Source organism: Antennarius striatus, chromosome 10 (assembly GCF_040054535.1).
Source record: "Antennarius striatus isolate MH-2024 chromosome 10, ASM4005453v1, whole genome shotgun sequence".
In the NCBI taxonomy this organism is placed as follows: Eukaryota; Metazoa; Chordata; class Actinopteri; order Lophiiformes; family Antennariidae; genus Antennarius; species Antennarius striatus.
Window position 1 is genome coordinate 6,139,435 of NC_090785.1, and position 27,095 is coordinate 6,166,529.

At 37.5% G+C, this 27,095-nt stretch overlaps 1 protein-coding gene across 7 annotated transcripts in view; it reads left to right on the plus strand.

Moving 5' to 3' along the window:
- The window catches only part of diaph2 (diaphanous-related formin 2), a 377,371-nt gene that overhangs the window by 104,556 nt on the left and 245,720 nt on the right, over positions 1 to 27,095 (plus strand). For all 7 annotated transcript variants that reach the window (XM_068325221.1, XM_068325222.1, XM_068325228.1 and 4 more), the window contains 7 exons: positions 11,574 to 11,648; positions 11,748 to 11,817; positions 12,589 to 12,725; positions 17,134 to 17,242; positions 19,462 to 19,572; positions 20,722 to 20,834; positions 23,941 to 24,057. In XM_068325221.1, coding sequence (XP_068181322.1) covers positions 11,574 to 11,648; positions 11,748 to 11,817; positions 12,589 to 12,725; positions 17,134 to 17,242; positions 19,462 to 19,572; positions 20,722 to 20,834; positions 23,941 to 24,057 — 732 coding nt within the window. The remainder of the gene's footprint in view (positions 1 to 11,573; positions 11,649 to 11,747; positions 11,818 to 12,588; positions 12,726 to 17,133; positions 17,243 to 19,461; positions 19,573 to 20,721; positions 20,835 to 23,940; positions 24,058 to 27,095) is intronic.

The window sequence follows — 27,095 nt, forward strand, 5'->3', positions numbered from 1 at the left end:
ATAAGTGTTAAAATTCAGTTCAAGATAATATTTAAAGATAGATTAGTCATTTTCTAATTGCCATTTAGATCACTGAATTGTTGAAAGTGGATCAGAGTATCATATTGAAATAGTGACTAGCTTGCTCTATTATTAATCTGGAGTGAACTAAAAGTTACATGCAGACTGTCTGTCTTCCTGTCTGCAGTCTGTACATAGACAAATCCGTGGGCCAAAAATCACACATAGTTAAATTTGTTCTTGACACACGGGGTAAGCAGTCGCTTTTATTCATACTGCTGAAATTGTATTCAAATTGCCTCTGTGAATGCTTCTTTATAATTTTGGTCAAAACTAGTACTTTGTTTAGAGAAATATTAAGCCTGATTCCATACACCGGAATCAAAGTATCATCATAAAAATGTTGTTGTTGTCCACAATGAATGCTTACCATTGCTTTTTGTTTTTCCTCTGATATTTGGCCAGCCTGCTAATTTGCTCCCAGAGGCCTGTGTTTGTCTAATAGTTTAATTGGCTAAGCTTTGCACCTGTTTGGAAGCACAGGTGGCCACAGGGCCATTGTGCTGAGGGCCTTATCTCTCAGGCAGTTCCACACAGGTGCGTGGCATGCAGCCTTTTCAGATCCACCGGCAGATGGCATTGCCTAGAGCATCCGCTGCTTACACTTTCCTCCTCAGCTGCCATGTTCTCCACTTTTCTGTCAAAGTTTCCCCATCCAATTATTTATCTTCTACTTTATTCTTACCCTTTTAATTTTGTCATTTGGGTACTCACTTCTTAATTTAGAAGTGTCAGATTGACTAGCTACATTTCATTAATTTCCTCATCCACTCATGACAACGTGCTGCCAACCTGCGGAAAATTCAAATCCTCTTATTTTTTTTTAGTTTTTTTAATTTAGTGGGGAAGAAATCCTTGTGCCTTTCAATCTGGAATTCTTTTTCACACTTTCACAGTGTATTGTCACTCTAACAGACGTAATCCTTGTAAAAATGCCGTTAACTAAAAATATAACAATGTTACCTGACGTAGCTAAAATTTAAGCAAACATAAACATTTTTAGGACTTTTTTATGCACATCTTTCTATGCAAGCTTTCTTGGTTGTATATTACATCCTGCTGAAGGTTGATCCACATCCATTGCTGTAGGGAATTTTCTTAATAGTGCAACAAACTGAGACATACTGAAAATTGTGTTTATCCTGCTACAGCATGGAGTAATGTTGCCAGATGAATGGTGCAGCAATAGGTTTTAGGATTTTATCAGGCAACCTTTGTCCAGTCAAAACTGCCATCAATAGAAGACATTTACAATAATAGTCTGTAGCTTACACCTGCCCATACTGTAATGCTACCCCTTTACACTCCATTGGGCAATAATGTTCAAAATGTTGATATTAGCAAACCACTAGCCCATATGATGCTATAGTCACTACCTTCTATCTGTCCACTACAGAATACCCTTGGATAAAACCATGAAGAGAACATCTTTCCAAAAGTGTCAGATGCCATTCAGACAAACATTTGCCCATTTTAGTCAGCTCTGATAACAAAATGCAGTCAAGTGCAGTCCCTGACAGAGTTTTTGACAGCAAACACAGTTTTTTCAGCTGTGTAAACTGAATGTCAGGTGCAAGTGTAGTGCTGGAGCTTAGTCTCAGAGGCAAAGATGTTTGTTGTAGAGGTTTTGGGTGGTGATGGTCACTTATAATTTGTGATTGCAAGGTCATGGCTTTAGGTGGTGAAATTAACATTCAAATAGCTGGCAACAACTCTACTGGAGATTCTTGCCAGCCTTCCAAACACATCTCCCTTAAAACTTTCAACATCTGCGCCATTGTGTACTGCATATTTTCTGAGTGGGTTTTTTTATTGTGTCCAGCTTAAGGCACACGGGTGTGATAATCATGTTTTTCAATCTGCACCTAGTTATAAGTTATCACCAAGATAGGAAATAAATATGCTACAAATCAGTGAAATGACTCTTGCATGCCTTAGGAAGTCTGTTCTATAATCAACTTAAAATAAAACAACATCAAAAAAGTGTTTCTGCTTTTTGTATCATTTGCTTTTTAAAATTATGCCTTGCATTTTAAAAATTAAAAATCAGTCAAAATATTTGTAGAAGTTTGTCAGGACTCTAGCCTTTTCTTCATTAATATAATTTCTTTATAAAATGAAGCCAGTGTTAGTGATTAACGGCACACATCCACGGCCCAAGCTTTCTGATATTTAGCCTTCAGCATTACACTGTGACTCTGTCAAATCCCAACAGTGACTTCCATATTAGATCTGCTAGCTCTCAGATCCCTTAGACATATTTAAGCAAAATTGAGCTGGGCTCCGAACATTTCATTATGTGAAATCCTCACGGTACAAGTTAAACATTTTCTCTGGGGCATTTTTTGCGTCGTCTTTTTGTGGAGGCGGGAGACATTTGCTGACACCAGAGTTTCTCTCTGTGTCTGGGTACTCTAGTGTGGGTTGTTGTGATGATCTTGCTGCTCTCTCACAGAAGGTGTCTCTGAGTCTGAATCCGTCTCACCAGCTTTTGTCAGTTGAATGCTTGTAGCTGAGCACTGAGGGTCCTGTGGAATACCAGTAATGGTCTTTTTATAAGCTTTATAGTTACTCTGCTCCCTAAAATAAAGCTGCCTGTCTTACTGACTGCCTACCCAGCTTGATAAAGTGTTTGAGCAACATTCTTCAGAACACCAACAATTCTGCCCAGTACTGTGGTGGAAGTCCTCTCTGAATTTAAAGAAGTCAAATTGTCTTTCAAATTAGCAAACTAGTCTGTAGAATCATAAAAATACTTCTATATCATCCAACTAGTGTGTGTGTGTGTGTGTGCGTGCGTGTGTGTGCGTGCGTGCGTGCGTGCGTGTGTGTGTGTGTGTGTGTAGATGTATTCATGTAATTGATTTCATATGTACAGGACATCACATAATTAAAACAAAGAATTAAATCATGTTAATGAAAACTTCTCCCTTGGCATTTTTTTTTATTACACCTCTGCTGTAAAAGGACATAAAAGGTTTTCCTTGAGGATTAGTCTATCTTCATCTCCTCAAAATGTTCATTCATTCATTCATTCATTCATTCATTCATTCATTCATTCATTCATTCATTCATTCATTCATTCATTCATTCATTTTCATAACCCATCATCCACTGTCGTGGGTCGCAGGGAGCTGGAGCCTACCCCAACTGGTTCAGGGCGTGAGATGGGGGAAACTCCGGACGCGGCACCAGTCCTCTGCGAAAAATGTGAAGGACCAAAATCCTTTGAAGTGCGTTTCATACTCACTTTGCTTATTCTTTTTTAAACATTTTTTCGGTTTGACAAAGAAAAAAAAATATTTTGATGTGGTACTCACTACAAGTTTTATTTAATGTTGGGTCATCAGCATAAAGTTTTTCCAGCAGTGACTGAATCTGTGTCCTTGCATACAAATATTCTATTTTTTTCCACATACTCTGCCCCCAACAGCCAATTAATACTGGCACAAAGAAGCATCTGTCCATCTGCTTCAAGTTGTATATATTCAGTTGACAGCTGGTCCAGAAAACCTTGCAATCTAGAAATCTGGCACAATAACCGAGTGAGTATTGCAACGGCAGAGTTAATACTGCACTGATAAATGGTACTTTTGTGAGGATTTAGGTACAATAGACATCAATAGACCTGCTCTGTCTGACATAGATTCTTCACAGAGATGAATAGTTCTTTCAACTCTGTCATTTTTGATGTGGAAATAGCTCCCTCGCTCAGTGAATCATCCATAATTGATCCTCTGTATTCACTTTGTTATCCAGGACAGTCCTTTTGTAAACTCAATCAAGCTTCATGTCAATTCAAAAATTTTAAATAAAGCATTAAAAATGAGATGTCATTAGTGGAGTTCAGGGGGACCAGCTACCTCAGGAGCCTTCACAATCTTTTGCCTTTGAAATGTCTGGATCAAGCACCATCCCTTTCAATCCTATCCCTTTGTAGAGTAATGGAAATACAACAATTTCCTTTTTTCCTACCATGACGATCAAGATTTGACATGTTCCATTAGGGATTGTAGGAGAAGGGATACAATTTATCCAAAAGAAACATCTTTAATGGTCATAAAATAAATTTCAAGAGCAGTGGGGGTAAAAGCTTCCTGTGTGGGTAGCTTTCTCTTTCTCCAGACCGCATTGCCTTCCATGCTGCAGCATAGTTTGATTTGTTACTTGTCAAGGAGTAATAAGACAGGAAAACTTAACTAATTTCGAAAAGGTATGTAACCAAAGGTTTATCTGCTCTTCTGCCTTTTGTTTTATTTTCAAAAGCAACATAATTTTAATTAGTGAAGCCACATTCATTTTTGAATTTTTTTGCTTGTGCAGTCACCATTGTTTTATTATTTGTGCTGGGACTTTTGCTTGACCTTAAAACTTTGCTTGTATTCTTTCATCTCTTTAAAAGATGTAACAGAAAGCCATAAAGGAGGAAGTTAACTAGTTTTTATCCTTGCAGCTGACTTCATTGTTGATTTTCGCCCTTCTTTCTCAGAGGGAGAGAAATTGAGACATAAATGTCGCCAGTGTCTGGGAATATTTTAAGAGTGATGCCTATTTTATTTTATGACACCATCTGTTAACCTCCAAGATACACATATATGTTATGGACTCAAAGTGAGACATCCATAATTCAGTTTCAAATTTGAATTATATGATTCCTTTGCACACAAATCTCTATATAATGCCATGCGTTACTGACCGTTATCACATATTTCAAAGATACAGCTAAAGAAATTTGCTGGTACACTTATTTATGTATCCACAGTCAATTCAAACCTTCAGAATTATTATTGGTATGTGGAACATAACCCAGAATTCAATATCACCTGAGCCCATATCTAGGAAACATCTGAGCAGCAGATCTATTCCATGTGGTCCAAATTGACAGTGACACATACCATTTCCTAGTTTTAAACTGACTTACAAAAGCATTTATCATACTGTCCCAACAACAAGCATCTTGGTTTTTCCAGGTTTTAGGAGAGCTGCAGAGCTGTCTTAACGATTTAGTCGTTTCAAACAGATATCAAATAATGGCTCTTACATTACATCCGTACACATTGTGAGAGGTGTACACTGACAGTTTGCAAAAGGGTTTATATGTCTATTGTATAAGGTGACAGCAAAGAAAGCTTGCACAAAACAGCAACTTTATTGCTTTGAAAATGTTGCTTGCCACAGCATTTTTCTCTCTTCCATGAAAGATAAAACTCATTTTTGCAGAAGCCTGAAGGATATGCGGATATGTTCCATCAAACTTCATGATCCTTAGTCTGATCTTCCACAACACATACAGATTTATAGTATACTGAACAATTAAATTAATTGGTCCAACCAGTGTGCGATCTGCCAGTATTACTGCTTATTATATCTGCCTTCACCTAGCTGTGAGGAGTGTTGTGTAGGAATCCTCGGTTTTCAGGGGATAATTAGACATTTCAATAGTGTTTGTCTCTGTGGGGGGTCATTTCCTAGTGACTTGGGAGCATGCTGTGCTGTCAGCTGTCTGGATTTACTAGTTGATTCAATGTTGATAGAGACCTGTCTTCATCAATTCCTCACTCTCTTCACATACACACACACACGCACGCACGCACGCACGCACGCACACACACACACACACACACACACCTTCAGTTCCATTGGGAAATGTGGCGCTCTAGTCTTAGCTGCAGTGTGAGAAAAGCAACAATTTGAAATGACGCTTAGGATCAAATTGCAAGTTCAAAACGCTCGTTTTGTGGGCTACACGGCACTGAAGTTGCTTGCAAGGAAAATTTTTTGCTTGTTGTGCTTTTAATGTTAGGATTTGGCATTTTTGGCAAATTATTTAATTTGAAGACATCAGTTTAGGCACAAGGAAAATGTGATGAGCAGTTTCAGTTATAGCCATCTTTTTGGATAAATAATTTGATTAGGTGTGGACTAGCAGAGTATATGAATGAGGTCTTACTGCACTGCTGCCAAGTTGTGAACTAGTTATATCACATTATTATTATTGTATACTATTATTGTTGCTATGACCAAACATAACATATACTCTGCTTAGACTCAGTGCAGTTATGATCTCAGCCAGTTAGAGGCCAAGGACATCTCGAGAAGGCTAAGTGGAGTGACATAGCATCTGTCATTTGGATGAAGTGAGGATGTGTAACCTGAAGTTACTTGAAAATGATATCGGCTGCTCGCTTTTCTCTTTCAAGGACAGGGCAGGTTAATTATTTGGGCTCTGTGCATGTATAAATGCAGCCTGTAAAGAACAGTTATTTTAGATTTTTATGGGTTTTCTTGGCTAAAGTTTTTAAACTTTGTTCAACCGTATAAATTGTGTCTCCTAAACATTTAATTCACTTTAGGCTGAGATGAAGATTTGTTCCAGAACAGGTGAAAAAAGAACCCATACTGATAGATAGATTGTAAGAAGCAGGGATTTTGTTGGGATAATATGTTTATGTAAATGATTCTTGCCTGTGTTGATGTACTTGCTTTTCTTTTTCTGTATTCTGGAATGGTGTAGTAAAGTTTTAGTGATAGGATACATTAGATCAGTGGTCCCCAAACTAAGGTCCGTGGGCCGTTTGCGGCCCGCCTCCACATTTGACACAGCCCCCTAAACAGTACCAGAAAAATGCCCCCCCATTTTTCACAAGCATGACAGAAATGCTGAACAGCCTTAACATGCAGCTATGATGGGAAACTCATTTGCGACATGTATTCCCACATAAAAGCATTTGAGGTGAAACTAGCATTGGTTTTGGAACAAGTGAAAAAACACAACTTCATCCATCTCCTTGTTACCCAAAACCTCTCTGCAGAGAACCCAGCAGTCCCGTTCCCAGCTAAAGGTGTGTGGAAGAACTGGAAATGCTGAAGGTGGAGTTCCGTGTGTGATTCCGTGAACTACATGCTAATGCAAAAGAAAGATGTCTTTTCCAGAACCCCTTTGTTGCCGACCCCGATGAAGCCCAGCCTTCTTATCAGTTTGCCTTGGTCAAGTTACAGAACTATGATGTTATAAAAGTCGCATTCAAGTCCTAAATGACATAATAACCAGAAAGAGTTATTAATATTTGGTTCTGGAAAACAATAAATGTTTACATTTAGGCACCACTGGGATCGTCACAGTTTTTCTATTACAAACTGACCCCGGCCCCTCATCAGAAAAGGGGGGATCTGGCCCTTACAGGAAAAAAATTAGAGACCCCTGTATTAGATTGTATTCAACTAATACAGGGGTCAACTAAAGTTGTATTCAAATACTTAGGCTTTTGAAATAGCAAAATTTTACAGCTGCTCATCCTATCCACACTTTCAAGTACAGTAAGCAAATGGTAGCAGAAAGCTCATATCAGTAATATTGTAGTATTATTGATTACAGTGGAGTGAAATGATTTTTTTTGGTTGACATGGATGAAATGTGTTTAGTTTGGATTGTGGAAAACCTAGTGTAAACTACGTTATTTATTATTTAACAGAGGTAATACTATACCATCATAGTTTATTTGTCAAAGCAAGCTTTCTAGCTCTGATTGTTGGATTTTATGTTTAGTTGTCCATTTTTAATTCCACATTTCATTACTATTTGAAAACTGCTAACCATGTGATGTCTGCCAACCCTTGCTACATTCATTTTTAATTTCTGTTGTAGAATCCAATCAAAGGAACCAAAACTATACACTACATACAAGAAAAGGGAAAATAAATATGTAATGAAATAAAACATATTTTGTAATACAATTATTATTTTATATCTAATGTGTGCCATTTGATATACCCAGTGCATTAAATTCTTTCCAGTAGGCCAATAAATTGATCTGAGTAGCTTCATGTGTGGCATAGTAAATCACTGAGTAGACAGCAGTGGTACTGGGTTTCAAGCTGTAATGTACAGAGATATTTGTTGCATGGAGTTTTGGGCCTCATCTGAAATACTGTAACAGTTGAATAGGTCAGTAGTACCACAGAGAGGCAGCTGAATGACTTTGCCTGCAATACAATATGAAAGATATTGTGCTTGCACAGAGCCTTTCAATAACAAAGTTCAACACCTCACAAGGATAGAATAATAAAACCATCTATAGACAGAAATCAATGTGCATAGAAGCCATCCAAACACAGAACCAGTGATCAGTCAAACGGAAGGGGTGAGGCGAGGTTCGTCTCTTACTGTTTCTGCTGCTGCTGAGTCACTTACTGTGGCTGGAGATGCATAGTAATCTTTTCATCACATTTCTCTAGCCAAAGGCTTACACACTCTACACTTTGCTTTCCACACTCTTTCCAATGATATTCTACATTCAGAAAATACAAAATACAGCATAAATAAATCTACATGCATACACTGTAAAAGCATGTATGCCTGGAGAAGCGTGTGTGTGTATATATATATATATATATACACACACACACACACACGCACACACACACACACACACACACACACACACACACACACACACACACACACACACACACACATATATATATATTAGCATAATTGCATAATTGTAGAGCAATTTTTTGTAGACAGTAGAAAAAAACTTAATATTAATTATTTCTGTTAACTTCGGGGTACATTTTTAAATTTGATTTAAAATTAGATTAGATTTGATTAGATTTGTGTGAGTGTAGATAAATAAATGACACAATAATATTTATTATCCCATACAACATATGTCATATTAAAATTAATGGCACACTGGTACAATTGCAACAGCAGATCTGCGGACTGTTTGATTTTGCAAAGGGAAATACTGATTGCTTTAAATGTTCCCTTAACATTTCAATGTATGTACTGATGACACAGCCTCATGCCTCCCAGTCCAGATATACAAACCAACATCCATAAATTCACTTTTCAATATGAGAACATTTGCCGCCAGCACAGAAAGCTAATTATCATTGACACTAACACCTTTCGTATCATCATGCAACAATTAACAACGATAAATAAAATGGGTATGAACACTGCTGAGTGCAATAATCATTATAGGGTACACAAATTAAACCACCTCCCTCTTAAACAACAGAATGAAGTATCCCCTAGGCCGACAACACAGAGACATATATAGAAGAAACAAACTGTACTGCAAAAGCCAACAAACACAAATAAATACGAAAGCAGAAAGATGACACCTTTGTGCTTTGAGGCTTTGTACTGTTTATTGGCATTTTACTCTTCACAGCGAGCGGCACAACAAAGAAGTCCCATTTTGTAATACAGTAAAATCAAGCGTAATTTATCTTTTGATCTTATGTGTGTTGCACCTTCAAGAAAATTATTTGATTGATTAGATGTGAGTAGGTTGCAACATAATTGTTATCTTGTGTATTACACAGCTGTTGCAGGTAGCCTGAGCTGTGTGCCGTGTTGAGTTGTCCCCTGAAGCAGAGAGCATCACTACTCTCTCTTTGCTGAATTGCACCAAGTCAATCAATGTCATATCAATTTCTTTGCTAATGAATTAAAGTGTTAATGATTTTTTTTACTCTCTTCTGGAATTACATTGATTGTCTTATGGTATGAATTAATTTAAGTAGTAGTTAATACATGTTACATTTAACATGTTTGGGATGCACATAATACTTAATGTTTTAAATTTTCATTAGGGTTGAAAACTGTGTTGTCTCATAAAGAAAGTCTCAGGTGTATGATTACATGCATCCATCTCAAACAAATTTAAGAGATGGACGGTGAAGAGACTCTTCCATCCGCATTGGAAACTGGTCACTGTCAGTCAATGGAAAGCTAAACTGACTGTGTCGTGCGACAGCATCTGTACAGTATGTATGACAGAATGTGACAGACATTCATTTTCTCTTGGTTTTCTCTAGTCTCCCTTCATTATACGGGTTTTCTTTTTCTGTCATTTTTATCATTTGTGTTATTTTGAGATAAGATGTACCTGTAAAACAATGTGCTTTATCTATTAAGGGGGTCAGCCATTAACATTTCAAGGCAGTAATAAAGGAAAACTTCTGATGGTACTAAACATAGCTAACAATACCGACTGAAATAAAAATTGCATTTTAAATAAAGCCATATTTAGAGCCTTCTGGCTAGTGAACCTTGGAAATCCCCAAAAAGGAAACAAGAGTGACAATTGCAAAGACAATGACCAATACAGTAGTTTGATTAAAATATGCAGATACATGCATTGATATTAGAATTGCAAGATACAGTAACTATATAAAACTTCCATGTCCTGAAGTCAAAGAACAACTTTCACTCAACATGTAGAGGTTGTGCATTATTTCCAACATACCATATTGTAGTTCTGCTCTGTAACAAATAAACATTGGTTATACTTCCAATTCTCTGCAGACTGACGTCACCATCATTACTCAAGAGCATAAACAAAGGCTGTGGATTGACTAAATTGTGCTCCCTCAGATATGTCGCCTCTTTGCCTTCTTAATTGTCTCAGTTTCTCATTTACTCCTGACATCTCTGTATAATAAATGCAAACAGTAGAACTGCATTATTACTCTGCGCTGTGTCACTTTGTTCTGTATACTTTTATGTCCTGAAATACTGACAAAGCATTCACTGGTAGAAAAATCAGAAAGCTCTCTGTAAACACTTTTTTTTAAATTTAGGACACAATGTTTTATGAAGAATATTGATCATCCTCATACACTACTACTACACTAAGTTCAATAACTTATAAATTGATTTCACTTCCTGCTCAGGACATTTTTGTTATGGTAAGAAGGGGATTATTTCTGATTTAGTCAAAAATTAAAAAAAATAGTTTTGCCAGTCAGGCAAACACATTCTATCACCAAAGAAGGTCTCTTCCAACTCTTTAAGTCAATACAAATAGCTCTGATCCTTAAACTACTATTGTTTCATATAATTGTCTAAAATGATGGATAAGTCATTGACTTATGCTTTATTAATGTCAGATTTTTTTTCCATACATTTTGCCTTATTGACAGTTAGGGCCATGAAAACTAACAGTACTGATGACATAGTCTGACTGTGGCCCCCCTCCCCCCACCTACCACCCACCCAGCCTCTCTCTCCTTCTTCTCCTGTTTAGACAAACAGGCTCATCTGTAGTGGATCATTTGCTGTCTCCTGATACACTGTGGTTTATAGCCAATTATCCCTCACGATCCGTTATCGATTAAAGTGTTATCTTACTTGCATTGCTTAATCTTTTGGCGCGGGAACATAGAAACTCACAGGGGGGTTTGGATACAAACTACTTAGTGATGGGAACACTAGTTAAGATGGATGGGTGTTCATTTGCTTGTAGTTGGATATTGTTTGAATTCAAACACATTCATTCTGGTTTCCCTGTCAGGAATCCAAAACAGTAGGAGTTCATTTATCTATGAAAGTATCAAACTTTTGTTATGTGTCTAATTGACTAATATCCTGAAGTTAATATAATTCTGTTTGTGTTTGATTCTTTCACTGAATCGTCATTGCTTAAACCATCATGATAATGACAGCATAGATTTGAATATTGTATAATATTTTTTCCTTGTCTCTGTCTTCTTTATAGTTGGGTTAATAACTTTGGTCATGAGGGTCTTGGTCTACTTCTGGATGCTTTGGAGAGGCTTCTGGACAAGAAACAGTAAGTGATCTGCAATGGAATCTCTTTTTTTTTTTTTAGTATGTCTGTTTCAAGTTGTGTTCATGTTATCACAATTTCCTTATTTTTGCTCTTTTTCAGGCAGGAGATGATTGATAAAAGAAACCAGCATAAACTTATCCAATGCTTGAAAGCTTTCATGAACAATAAGGTTCGTATGTGTCAGTTTGGAAAAGACAATCCACGCAAATGGTGGATAATAAATTCCATTTTAGTGTATGTATGGTGAAATATGTTACGACCCTGAATGACCTGATTTCAAATTGCTCAAAAACATTAGATTACAATTTGCTATTTAAAGCAGAAAGATATGTAAATAACAGATATTAATAGACTGAAATTAACAGGGACAGCTGTCACTCTTGTACATTTATATTAAGCATCTTAGACAGTTTTAACAATAGCTCAGTTGGCCAAGATTTCAAACCTGATTTCAATTTGGACTCTGACAAGCCTGGGACAATGAGGCAATAAAGTGAGGCTAATTTTATCCTTAAAGCCCACAGTCTCAGATCTTTTAATTATCCTTTTTTGGGTCTGTCTCATTTCTCAAAAGTGGCACACATTCTGCAGCTAGATGAACTATTGATATTGCTTCTCTTGTAGTTAATCCCCACATGTGGTCATCTCTGCCTATTCCTTCAGTCATGCGGGGATTAAAAATACACTTGACTGTACATATTTGTCCCCATAGTCCTGTCCTGAATTAAATGAATTCATCATCCTCGCCACTTCTTCCCATGGCCTCTGTGTCCTTCCATAAAAGAAAATTAAAGCAAACTATAATTTACATGTATGTGCACTTCTTGGAATAATTTACTTTCTACCTGAAGTGAAAGCTCTTCATGAGTGCAAATGCTCTCATTATTATACCCAGTGGTCCTGCTCTTCATCCTACCTCCTACTTGTCTTGTTTTGACAGTATGGACTGCAAAGAATTCTGGGCGATGAGCGAAGCCTGTTGCTATTGGCTCGAGCGATTGACCCAAAACAAGCGGGCATGATGACAGAGATTGTGAAAATTCTCTCTGCTTTCTGTATCATTGGAGAGGAAAACATGTAAGTGAACATCTCTAAGGTTTGCACACACATCATATGCACAACCACTCTTCATATACATAGGTATTGTACAATAATTATTACAATAAGTATTAAGACAATAAAATGTTTGTTGTGGGGGTTTTAAAGCCACTGAGAGGCTTTTAGGGGTTCTAAAGCCACTGAGTGGCTCAGTGGTAGAGCGGGCAGTAAAGCAGGCTGTCCAATGTGCCAAGATTGGTGGTTCGATTCCTGCTCCCACCCTTGTGTGTGCTTGTTTGTTCAGGGCATGTACACTAATACATATATATATGCAAATAATTTACTAACACTAGACTGTGCCACTAAAATTCCCCTGGGGGACCATTAAAGTATATAAAATTAAAATTAAATAAATAAATAAATGTCCTGCTTTCACATACAGTAATTACTCCCGCATTCGGGGATCAACACGTGCAACTTCACCTCATCCTAGATTTTTAGTAGGTAGTCATGTGATACTGTGCGTTACCATTCTATTGGTTGATGGCATCTGGAAGTGCGCTACGTTCCGTGAGTCTTGGAACGTAGCGCACTTCCGTGAGACACAAAAGGGCTTTAAACAGTCAATTAGAGAGTGGGAAAAGGTAATACAGATAACTCATGACCCATATTTATGATATGTGGCTCAAGATGAGACAGTTATGATCCTGTAAACTTCAAGGAGATGAATGAATGAAAACTGAAACTGTAAATTAACTGCAAGTGTGATATGTTTGCATATGTATATGTAAGCACAGGGAATGGGTCAACACTTTAAAACGTAATGTAGATATTTTCACCATGCACACTGTTTTCAGATGTTTTTGTTGTTGTTGTGTCTCAGTGTAGGAGAAAACAATCTTTATTTGCCATGGACCACAAGGAATTATCCTAGTTCCCTCATATGCTTAAAATAATTCAATGTGACTTTATTCTGTATATAAAAGATGTACATTTCATAAATGTATCATGCTGATTTTTCAACATGTTTCATTTTATTTGCTCACTTATGACGTTATCGTCCATCTACATAGTGAGGGAATTTGTGTCCATTTTTAATTGTTCCCCTGTTAAGCGAGAACTTTTTGGATATTTGCTATAAATAGATGGCAGTGGTAAAACCAAAAGTGCATGCGTTTGTAACTGGCTGACATAATTTCTAAGTGTGAAAAAAACCAAAACAAAACAGGTAAACAAGCCTTTTCACTGAACTGTACCTTTTCCCATCTGTTTTATGCTGCGTCTAACCAAATTTTGTCCTATCAAATAGTTGGAGAGAGGATCACTGGTAAGAGTTTGGTATTTTGAGTACAGAAAATATAGCTACGTGTTAACAACAACATCATCAACAACAACATCAACAAAAAAAATCATCTTCATTGCTGAATACTAATTTTGCTTTCAACTATGTGGATGAGATTGGATTGGACAAAGTAGCAAACAGACCAGATGAAATGATAACAGTAAAGTTTTATTTTTCTTTCTTCTGACTTATATTAACAGGCTCAGTCTGTCAGTAGAAAAAAACAAACACTTAAAGTGGTCATACTTTGTAGGTGTGCAATTGTCCCAAATAATTGCATTACAGCCCATTTCACAGCTGTCAGCTGCAGCGCTCTCGCTCAATACTGAAACAATTCAGAGATTGTTGTCTCCATTAGTCACTTAGACAAAAACATGGGAAAACAGGGTCCAAGTTCAAAAATGCCATAGTTTCCATTTAATCGCTTTTTCTTAACCTCGACTCAAAGTTGTAAGTGCATTTGCTGCTTTCAAAAATGAGTGAGGGACACATTTGTCGATCTTTCTGACGAAATCAAAGGTGTCACAGAAGCAGCACTACACCATTTTGAAATCCCGACTGATACAAAAACTAGATGATGATGAAAGAAATATGATTCATCTCTGCTATGTTTACATGGTCTGTAATGTCTTTGTAACAGAAAGAGAGAAATAGATAGCTGCTTCTTGTAGTCCTCTCCTGCTGGGTAGCATGTACTCAGAGAGTGATTGGACCGCATGCATACACATTTACCTGCCATTAAACGGACAGTGTGCCACATTTAAAGATGACAAAAGATTTTAAAGACATCTTCTTGGGCCTCTTGGTCAGATGGTGGCATTCAGTTTCCTTAACTGCACTCTGCAGTTTGCCATGGACATACAACCTGGCTGACAGCTTATAAATTGGGTTTAGGAGAGTGTTTTATTTTATTTCTTTTTTTTTATTTTTTATATTGTTTCCCCTGGGGTCCAACCAGAATAACAATGGCACTTCAAAGTCAGTCTGTGTGCAGTGGTTGAAGTAAACAAGCCCACGAATTCTGCTGGAGAAGCTGGAGTTTAGCAGTGTGTCACATCACCACACATCTAAACTTTGTGTTGTCATTTTTGTGACTGTCTGTGTTTACAAAATTGTAAGTGTTAGGATTAATGTTATGTTTAATATGAACATTAAAGTAGTTGATTGAATTTTAAATTTCATTAGCTTCAAGAGCATTCTTTAGTAACTTCTGCAAAACTGATGTTTGTGAGCTTTTAAATGAGCAGAACATTTAAGTGTAACTTTGAATAAATATTACACAAGTACCATTTATGTAGATAAATTTTAACATTTAATACCTGAAGAGTTGGTAATGGTGTGTGTATTAGTTTTTGTCCATCTAGAAGTTTAACATTGTTAATATTTATAAGCATCATGACTAATTTAACACCAGGTTGAAGGAATTTACTTACAGTTTTGTGACACAGTCAAGGATCAAGACCAGAAAACAAGGAATGCATCAGTATAGGGATCAGATCATGTCCTGATGGAAAATCACGTTCATCTTAACAGACTCTTCATTTAAAGTGTTGTATAGTTATCAAATTCCTGTTAAACAAAGTTTAAAATGAAGTTTGACTAAACTTTAATGCTTTTTTTGAAAGTCAAAATACAGTCAATCACAATTATATTATTTCAACACATTTTTTAATAGTTTATTTCACAGTTAGCTTATCTGCATTTTAAGCATGACTTTTGCAGGTGCATAAATCTGTACATAATTTATGCATTAATGCAAAGTAAGAGTAATTAGATCCACATAAATATTGTCTATTACAGTCATCACTCTAACACTCAGACACAGACCTCTGCTGCTTGCATACAAATGCACACACAACTATTTATAACCAGATATTGGGTATATGGGCAATTACCTCTCTCTGTTTCTCTCTCTTTCTCTTTCTCTCTCGCTCACAATCTCTATTCTCAAAGCATTCAGGAATCGGTTGAACATTGGAGTTTTAGCGATGATCATAACCCTACATTAAATTGTACACATCCTGTAGAAACGACAGCCAAAGCCGTCGAGGCAATACTTTCTTACTCAGAGACTTGTCTGCCAACCAACATTGTGATGCTGGCTCATGTTCGACACCCACTTGAGCTGACAGCATCAAAAAAGGAAAATGACAAGTTAAGCAGAGCCATCTTTACTGATTTGAAGCCCTGCCTAAACCAGCTTTAAGGCTACCCAGTGAGCAGCTCCCAGCTCCTGTTTGTGACTTTTTAACCCCTGTCACGGCCGCTCTATTTAGGGGTGTCAGTCTCACTCCACAAATATATGATCGATTACTTTGCTTGTGTTTGTCATCCTGAGACTGTTAGTAATGGTTACAAGACAATAGACTGCCACACTACGGCTTTTTGACATATTAATCTTGTTTACACATGCATAAATTGCTTGATCCCAACAACTGACTTTTAATCATTTGGGCCTAGTATTTATTTATTTACTTCTAAATTTAATTAGCTTATATTAAGCTGAGAGCTCTTTTGTACCAATTGCGTTAGGAAGGATGAGGACAGCCATGTTTGGCTGTTGATTTTTGTAAACTGATGGAGACAAAATATGTCCCTGTTGTGTGTGCTCATCTTTGTTTGTGTGTTTGGCACATAATTTCTCTTTCATGCACCATTTAAATGCTAAAGTTATCTAAGTCTTTCTTTGCTGAGCCTTGAATTCTTAAAAATACTCTGTTTAGCTTATCTTCTCAATTGTTTTTGTACACATTAGTCTGGCAGACCTTACTACCATTTTTTTCTTTTTTTCACCAAACTCAATAAACTGTACCACATTTGTTTCAGCAACTGACACAATCTTTGTGAGAACTCATTTTTGTGGAAGTGCAAACATGTTTACATTCTTTACAATTGAAACAAAAAGGTAGAAACACTTCCTCACAGCAGGATCTTTCAGGGTGACCAAAGACCTGCCTGCAAAATAACCACTCCAACTCATGAAGAAAGATAAGATACATGGTGTTTGAGCTGAAAATTGCAAGTAAATGTCCTGTCAGTGAGGTGATAAAAGTGTTTGTTGACTTTTGTGTTGTGCGTGCTCCCCATTCTTGTGTTTTCCTTCAGTCTGGATAAGATTCTAGCCGCCATGACAATTGCTGCAGAGAGGAACAACAAAGAGAGATTTGCTTCTATTGTGGAAGGATTGGAGAACCATGAAGCCCAGCAGCTCCAGGTCAGAAATGGCATGCCCCAATGTTAACATCAATAGAATACATTCATTATGCATTCATCACTCATGCTTTTTTTTAAATCAAATTATCTCTCATCTTAGATAAAAATAGCCTTTATGGTTCAAGGCCTGCAAAGTAGCTGTGATATTTCCACAGCAGAATAACTTGAATAGTCATACATACTGATTCAATGTATAAAACAAAGTTGCAGCTTATACATAAATATACATTTTCCACCTGAAGTGGACAGAGGTTTAGTCAGGAAAATAAAGTAAGACTGAAATGGATAGTTCTGTCTTACCTCGTCTTATTTATTTTGCACCTTCCTCCTTTCCCACTTTTTAAAAAAAAACAACAACTCCCTTTTTGCTTATTTTCTTCCTGCTCCCATGTTGGGTCTCATAAGACTTGTGAAAGGGCAGCACTAGCACCATAACTCTCTTTATTTTCACTATTCACCAACACCAGGGGAAAAAAAACAAACAAAACAAAACTATACAAAAGCAATAAAAACACTGCCTAAAACATGTTTTTTTTTGTTTTTGTTTTACTGATACCAGGAAATTACTTAAGGAATTACCCTTTTTAAATGCAAGGATTGTGAAATCATGAAGGAAAAGTCATGAAGGAAACTGATGAGGCGGAGGTGGAGGCGAAAGTAGATATTCTTATATTAGGAGGCTGTTGTTTTTCCTTTAAATTTTGCCATTAATGAAATGAAGCTCTGCTAATTGTGAAGTAAATTAAAATACTTTGCTGAATCAGGGGGATCAAGGAAATTAATAGTCTTTTTATCCAAAACCTGTGATGGGCTTTAGAACACGACTTTGCTAATTTGATTAAAATGTGTTTTGCAGTGGCTCAGGCTATGTTTGTCTGCTGAGCACAAGAAAAACTCTACATATTAACTTTAGAACTGTGCCAGCATTGTGACTTTTAATTACAATATTTAGAGCCACCTTAGGCACCACTGCATCTCTGCAGTTTGGACCCCCAATTCCAGCACCTCCCACTCCACAAATCATGACTTAGTTATAGTTGAGCTGCTGGATGTATCTATGAGCTCCATACGATTCTTCATTTATTAAAAAGCTTTGAACATCCTCCAGTGAAATATCAGCAGATGTTCATGGGCCCTTAAGCTTTCTGGACACGTGGAAGCTGACTGCGTTTTTGTTGCTTAGCATTAGTACTATATACTCAATAAGAGTTCATCAGTCACAGCAACAAGCCTAAGCTTTCTTTAGGGGATTTGCAATCACCATATATCTGCATCACCTCCATCACCTGGGAAAAATAGTTGTTGTACTGCTGTCACAACTTAAAGGTAACAAAGAAATAACAAGCAAATTCTGTGCAGTTGAGATGAATTTTAATCTGAATTTCATCACAAAGAAACCAATTTGTTTGATTGCGTTAATAAAATATGAAATATGAATGTGAAAAATATACTCGAGTTAAAGAAAGACTAAGAAGGAAAAAAAAATTCCTTACATTATATGTAAATTACCTTTTGTTGACGGGTCTTTCTATTGCTTGAATAAAACTTTAAACAAAGATAAATAATAAGTAAGAAAAATAACAACCCAGGGTTCCTCCCAGTGTCAGCTGTAACAGTCCACAGGAAAGGGTCAAGGTCTCAGAAGACAATGTTTCACATCGTTCATGGGAATCCTTCGGCCAGCTATTGATTAACCGTAGAAGGAAAAGAATCTTATCCATTCCTTACTCCTCTGAAACACCTTACTGCTCATTATAATTCATCAGCAATTTCCTATTAACTCCCTCTTCCATCTAATACACACACACACACACACGCACGCACGCACGCACACACGCACGCATGCACACACACACACACACACACACACACACACACACACACACACACACACACACTTTTCCAATAAATCCACCAATAATGCGCATCCAGTCAATTGTCAGGCAAGACCTGTGCTTCCTACCCTTTCTCTTCTGCCCCCCCCCCTTTCACTCTATCTATACTTTTCTCCCACTGTCCTTGCAATTATTGCCTTGTGTCTTTTGTGAATCATAATAATATCCGCAAAATATCTCCTATAAAACAGATATTTATGTTACAGAACCAAATGCATATTTTACTGTTAAAAGACATTGTATTTCCTGAAAGCAGTATCTCTTCTGTTTTTAATTTCTAGTGAATACTGATCTGTTTCCCATTTATTTTGTCTGTCTGACACAGGTTGCATGCATGCAGCTTATCAATGCGCTGGTCACCTCCCCAGATGACCTTGACTTCCGGATACATCTTCGTAATGAGTTTTTACGAAGCGGCCTGAAGAAGATCCTACCTGTGAGTTATAATCAAGAGTTAAAACAAGAAATGTTTAAGTGTGCTTCGGACTTTGCCGAAGACGTTATGTCCCAAACATATCCTCCTGTGTCCATCAATCAAGATCAAACACATGCTTTTTCAAAGTAAGTTAAACCATTACAGTGAGAATAATGATAGATAGAAACAGTCTTATTAACATATGCCGTGTAACAAGTTTTATCGTATGTCAGGAGAGAGACAGTCTAAGGGCCTCATCAAGCAGGTCGTCCTGTCATCATTATCAGTAAGCCTTCACATCTTCACATTCGGTGAGGGCAGCTGAGCTCCAAATCATTACTCAGCTTCTCATTTGTTGTGAATGAGGTGAACATGTCACACAGCCATTTGTGAATAAGTCATCCCAGCTGCTCCTGTTGATTATTACTGTCATTACTTTAATTATATTCAATTCTGCCCCCTGATACAAATGAATCTCAGTGCACAGTCATTTATGAATGTCACGTCCACCACTTTTTTAATGACGACATTCAAACAGATACTTTTCTATCTAATTATGAGTTATGCACAGGAGTCAATTGTTGCCAAAAAAAAGTGTGCTCTGCTTGAAAAGAAAAGAACACTTTGTTTTGTTCTTTTAGTCCTTGACACATGCATTTGGACCTCCTCCTTCTCCCCCTCCACCATTTTCTGTGGCATTGTACACCTCTCTCTTAACTAGTGCTGCCCATGACAGATGGTGCACCCAAAAAGCGGCGTGTGGTGATTGATACCTGCAGAAATTGGGTTACATTTGGCCCTGTCTCCGTCTGTAAACTCTGCTGCCGGTGATTCATAGAGAAGTGGTAAAGAGCACTGCTGTAGCCCCTCGTGGCTGGAACAGGTGTGCAGGAATCTGTACTGTCTGGGATACCTAGCAAGAGGGTTCAGGGCATCTCTGTTCCAATTCTCTTTACATCTGGAACAGAGAAACTGTTTTATTATTGCAGGTTTTTACAACAATGCCTGAATAGTAGGTCGGACAGAATCCAGCAAAATTATCACTAGTGTAATTATACATTGTTTCAAGGTACATCTGAGTAATATCTTGCATTTTTTTATTACTATGGAACATAACATACATTGCAGAATTACTTTGTGATACTCTTCTGTGTATTAAACTCCTTCCAGGAGCTGAAAGAGACAGAAGAGCTAGACATCCAGTTGAAGGTGTTCAACGAGAACAAGGAGGAGGACTCCATCGAGCTCTCCCATCGCCTGGATGACATCCGAGCCGAGATGGAATATCCTTTTGTCCTCCTCTGTTTGACTATACAGATGAATTGCCCTGCAGAACTAGCAACGATCGATGGGTTTATATTTTGGGTTTGGCTAAGCTTTGCACTTGAAAGCCCCTTATGACATGCTTCATTACAGAAGGCTTTGAGGAACCCGAGCACCATATCCAGTTCCGCGTCTGACCAAGTATCTTAGGCAAACAACCATGTCACCATGTCCTCCCACTTCCTCACTGTTTTTTGTCTTTTTCTCCTCTCCTCTTTACTTGTCATCATTTTTTGTCAGCACCAGGTTAATTAGGAGTCTTGTGAGCCCGAAGAGAACAATATCAAACAGACATATGCTTTTCTTTTCTTTACAATGCACAGAACATTTATTTTTGACACAGATTTATTCTATATTTTAAAATACAAGTTTCCTCTGTTGAAGTTTTATCACTCTTTATTTTCCTGTTAATTTTCCAACTTTCCCCTTCAGTTCCTGCCAATAACCACATATCTCTGAATGTGCAGAGTAGAGGCTAATAAGGTGAGTAGTAATTCAGTCCAGAGTTGGGAACTTCTTCAAGCGCCCCTGAGAAGAAGGCTTTCACAATTCGCACATCTTCTCTTAGGCTATGTGCGAAAGGCTGACACTGTGACAAACAAGATGCTGACATTGTTATGTAGATGTTTTTTCTCAACCTTCTTCTACCAAATCCCAGAGTTCTTGTACTAGCACAATAGCCTGATGTGAGTGACAGTTGCTGTTCAGACAAGTGTGTGTGTGAGTGTCTGTGTGTGTGTGTGTGTGTGTGTGTGTGTGTGTGTGTGTGTGTGTGTGTGTGTGTGTGTGTGTGTGTGTGTGTGTGTGTGTGTGTGTGTGTGCGGACGGAAAAAAAAGTTCACCTGGATTAATGATGTGCTTGAGCAGCTTCACAAATGAGGAGGCCCAGTGTTTGTTTCCAAGGACAATGCTGTATTGATCTGCAAGCTCCGAGCATGATTCGAATGTCTAGGCCACAAATTGTCCCGTCGCTCCCACACACACTCGCCGACACACGTGCACACAAAGACACACATACATGCTCAATATCACGCAGGTGGTACTTTTACTACCTTAGCATATGTGGCTTGTTTTTCTCAGCAGTTTCATGAATATTAACCTGAAAAGGCTCATCTCCTCTGTGTCCAGCTTAGGTCCAGGTGCCGAGGAGCTAACTCCAGGCCGCTAATAAATATTAATGAGCTGTGGAATGGTGATTGATTGACCCCACCGCTGACTGGCCTACGTCACAGTTGACTGCTGCTCATGTTTATTCATTATTTGAGGAGAAAGTGAAAGAGAAAGAGACCAAGAGCAAGGAAAAGAGTGAAGATTGGGGTGTAATAAAATGGATTGGCATTCTATATTAGGTTTATGTCTGCAGCTTAGTGATAGATGAAGCTAGTTGGATACTTTCCCAGTCTGAGCTCTTTCTCATGTCCTCTCAGATGCTACTGTGGTGAGACTATAATTGAATCTCAAAGGATTGGTAATTCTCCCAGGTTTCATACTTGCCTAATACAAGCGAGGGGAAATATGCTATGGAGGAGCTTGTAATCCCATCCCTCTCTCTCACTCAAAAAAAATAAAAAAAATAATGTGGGATAGGAGTTTAATTATAGGCATTGTTGAAATTAATAGAAAAAGTGTCAAACTGTGTTCAGGAAATCTATTTTCAATTGTGCAGTTGACAGTATTGCAGACAGATTTTTAAATTAATAAAATTCATTGTCTGAATTATTGATAGTTATTTTTCAGATTAATGAGTGGATGCTGATGTAATTTAACAATTGAGAAACATCACATTTTATTTGCAAAATGTTCTTATTTTTCTGGCCCTAACTCCCATAAAATCACAGCCATAATACACCATACCAGTAGAAAGATGGCTATTTTTTGGTGTTCCGTTTATTTTAAATCTGATTAAACTTTCTTTGGCTCCTAAAGATCAGTCTCCTATATATCCATTAACAAGTACTGTAGATTCTACATGTTATATTTTATTAGTTTCTGTCTCTGCTGCCATGGTGGTGAAAATAATCCATTGCATTGCAGGCAGCGTGTTGCACAGAGTAAATATTTCAGCACGTCAGGATCTGCACTTCATGTTATGATGGCAATCAGGTTTTCATCTCTGCCAGCTTAACAAGGCACTTTCTCCTTAGTCTCCCTTTTTTCTGCCAGTATGCACATATCTGAGAGGCTTATTCCATTTTTTTTCAATTGAGACGGGCCTCCATGGGGAAATCCTTCTTTCTCAAGCAAACAAATTACGGATGCTCCAACTCATTTTCTTTACTTCTCGGATCTTCACTTTTAGAAAGCTATTAAAAGTCCAACAAACACAAAAGTAATTATTTCTAATTAACCTCGTGCTAATCCATTAGCATAGAAATTGAATTTCAAAACTCAATGAATGACAAAGAAATATATGTAGTAGACACTTGAACATCAAATAATTGATAGATTTAAGATCTGTTTTAGATGTCAAAGCCATCACTTCTTCATGGGTAAAGCAAACATAAGACACATAATCAATGCCTTTTGCCATTTTAATAACACACGTTTTTGCTCTTGTGTTGATGTCAGTTTTAATCTGAGAACTAAATCCCAGCCATATTTTCATCGTGCAAATGTTCGGCTTCCCATCAGTTTCTCCAAAACATTCAAACCGCCAAGTTTTTCATGTGATTCATTTCCTCTGTTCTGAAAGGTTTCCAGTGACAGGTAAACCAGAGGGAGCATTCTTTTATTGCCAATCGTCCTCCTCAAGTTAGCTGTTTACACTGTTTTAGCTCCCCTGAGAGAGAGAGTGGATAAGAGGAATCACATTTCTCTGTGTGCTTTTGCACAATGATACCTGTCAAAAGTGAGGAACTGGGGGGAATAAGTATTTATAAATACAACAAGAAATTATGCAACTTTAAATGTCTCCAAAGAGATGGATACACCAGAATAATCAGCCAGTTATAATCAGTCGGTTGTTCTGTTCAGATGTTAACCTTAACCATTCATTTAATGTAATTATCTCAATAACTAAAAATAATCATTTTGCCATAAAGCTGTTTTCTTTAACCTGGCTTTCACTGATATGAATGAGGTGTACCATCTCCTGTCCAATATGGTGAAAGACACCGGCTCAGAGGCCTACCTGCTGTCAATCCTCCAGCACCTATTGCTTATCAGGAATGACTATTACATCAGGTAAGTTTTTATATACCTCAGACTTCTTCTGACTATTGACCTCATATATCTCTGTACCTCTTTTTAAGATAATAAATAAAGCCTTGCAAACATAACTCTGAATTTAGTTTTATTGCACACAGGAAGCCCTTTTTGTGGATCTACTTGTTTGTCTTATACCACACATCTTGTTAAGTTAAAGCTTGGTATATTATCCTCACAAAAAATAAAATAAAGCAAAGGACATATTTATTTTTAAAAGCCAATTTTTAATCACCTTTTTGTATCTTTTATCATAAAGTAAAAGTAAGGATTTCTTATTATTTCTAAACTCATTCAACATCAGTTTTTAAGATCGTTGAGCAGGGGATATGAGTCTCACCATCATGACATAGTCAGAATGTCTATTCACGTACATTAACCGTAAACCACAGTGCATAATAAAAGTCATAAAACATATCAGAAGTGTATGGTATCCCATATAAATTGATGTAGCTCAGGTGCCGGAATTACATAAACCCTGCAGAGCATCCAACCTTGCCTTCAATGATTAAGACATCACAGCTATCAACCCCACAATTTTACTTTCACAGAGAGACAGTAAGAGGTAATGCAATCTATAGAGATGGCATGAGCTCCATTCTGGAGATTCATATGTACCTTAATAAGGATGGGTACTGAGTGTGAAGGACTGTATCTGCAATGCATTTTAAACAGAGAGATTTCTCCCTTAACCATGCCAAACATTGCAGGCAGTGAGGTCAGTGTCTGTGTGATCACACCAACAATAATGCAATGTGAGATTCTCCACTTATTGTTTATTTTGAAATTAATAGGCAGTTTTACATTGTTTGCTCTCTACCTTTTTAAAAGCAAACATGTCAGTCAGTGGGCAAGAAGGCTGCCAATCCTCTGAATGCAATGACACTGCTGAATTCACTGCTGTGTCAGACCTTTTTGCTGAAATAAAAATAAAAAAAAGACATTTGGAAGATGCAAGGAGGAAGATGAATTTAGCATAGAAGAGTTACTGCTCCCGCAGAGTTATGAATAATGCATACCTCATCTATTTGCAAAGGAAGTGAAAAATATAATTCACATTAACCAGCCAATACAGCCATGTCTTTCTCAGCTGCAGTACCTGTGTACTTCTCAGCAATTCAGCATTAAGAACAGATAAGCAACAATGCTCTGTAAAAAGAAAGAAAAAAAAGAACAAAAATGGCCTTTCCAAACTGTGTTCATGAAATATTTTATTTTCCCTTCAGCCTCCATGACAAATGAAGAGACAAACGCACAATTGTGCGTGCTCAAATATTTCCACCAATTATTCATTCTGACTGAATCATTGGTTTCCACATATATCAGAGTGTGTGACTTCAAATAGTGTAAGATACAGCGCTATAACACATGTAGTATCCATTATATGTTACATTCTTTCAGTCTTTACCTCTAAAAGGAATATGTTTACATGCAGTAAGAACTGTGCACGTGTGTGATATATGAGCATACAAACGAGGTACAAGTTATTTATAAGCTTCGTGGCCTGGGTTGAGGATGTTGTATGACATTGTGCATTGGCATTGTAATTTCAGCAGTACACGTATCATGAAATTTTATCTAAAGTAAAGGATTAAGTTGTTTTTCTTGTATGCAATAGATGTATTTATTTATAATATAATCAACATTAAATGCTAATTAATTTATAATGTAGTTAGTATTGTAATAACTCAATCAAGGTCTGCAGTGGGCAAGCTGTTGAAGCGTTCTGTCTAGTGTCATTTTTCCTAACACAACATTAGTTGTTCCTCTTCCCTTCAGGGCCTGGTTTATTTTTTATAATTAATCTCTCACTGCAAGCCTAATGAATGGGAGCACATCAAACCCACCCAGTAAATATAGAGCAGATCTGCTCTTTTGGAGCCTGGTGATATGGGGATTACACTGGTTATTTGGAGCAGAGCTGGATCAAGTGGCTGAGGCTGTGTTGAACTGCAAGCTATCATTGGAAGAAATGAAGATGCCAAAGTAAAATAAGAGGTGGGAAGTGATGCAGGGGACATATGCTAGCTTCTGGAGCCTAGCCCTGCCCACTGTAGAGGGGCCTGACAGTTCTGGGTCACTCTCTCCATCTCTAGTTATCTCCACCCGGGCCCCTATCTGCTCTGTGGTAGCGGAGGATGGAGGATGCAGGGAAAATAGGGCGGCTTATTGAGATAATAATGTGGTGTACATTGGTGACAGTTGTAAGCCGAGTGCCACAGTGCTTAAGCCATGCAGGGCGATCTGTGAGCTTTCACTAGCTTGTTCCAATCAGGAGTGGGCGAATCCGCCAGCTCAAGCTTAATGTATGGCATTTCATGCTTTCAGAACTGTGTACCTAAATGCTGATTTATTCTTATTTGCCTTGGCTCAGAATTTTGTGTTCTCTCATATATCTGTTCAGAACATGATATGGTCTGTCCACCCACAAAGTACACCACACAACATAGCCTTTCAATTTTACATCCGTTTTTAGTTCGGCACAAACTTAGATATCTGTGCTCTTTTTGTATCACACAAAATTAACCCACCTGACGACAGACACTTCATGCACTGCTCTTCTGGCTCACATCAGTTATTACATCATAGTTACATTAGCGCTCCTTCCCCTTCATGCTCTCATGCAGAGCCATCAGAAGGACATGGTTTGATCAGACTTTGAGTGCTTTATCTGCATCAAAGCTGTCATAAAATCTGGATATGGTTGTCTGGAATTCAGTTATTACAGTATCATTCTTGTGGACAATCTCAAAATAATTAATGCAACTGCAGTATATTTTCCATGGGGGAATCACTGAGTTGCAACCAGCACTGATTGTCATTTTCCTTCTGTGCAATGACTAACAATTACTTTGTTTTCTAACATGATAAATACATTCTATATCTAATATCAGCTGTCACTGGAACCATACTTGCAAAGTATTAATTGTTATGCTTTGACGGTCATAGGAGGTAGGCTCTACTTTGTGTCAACTATAAAACTGCTTGTCTTTAGCGAGAAGGTGATTGGAGTCAGT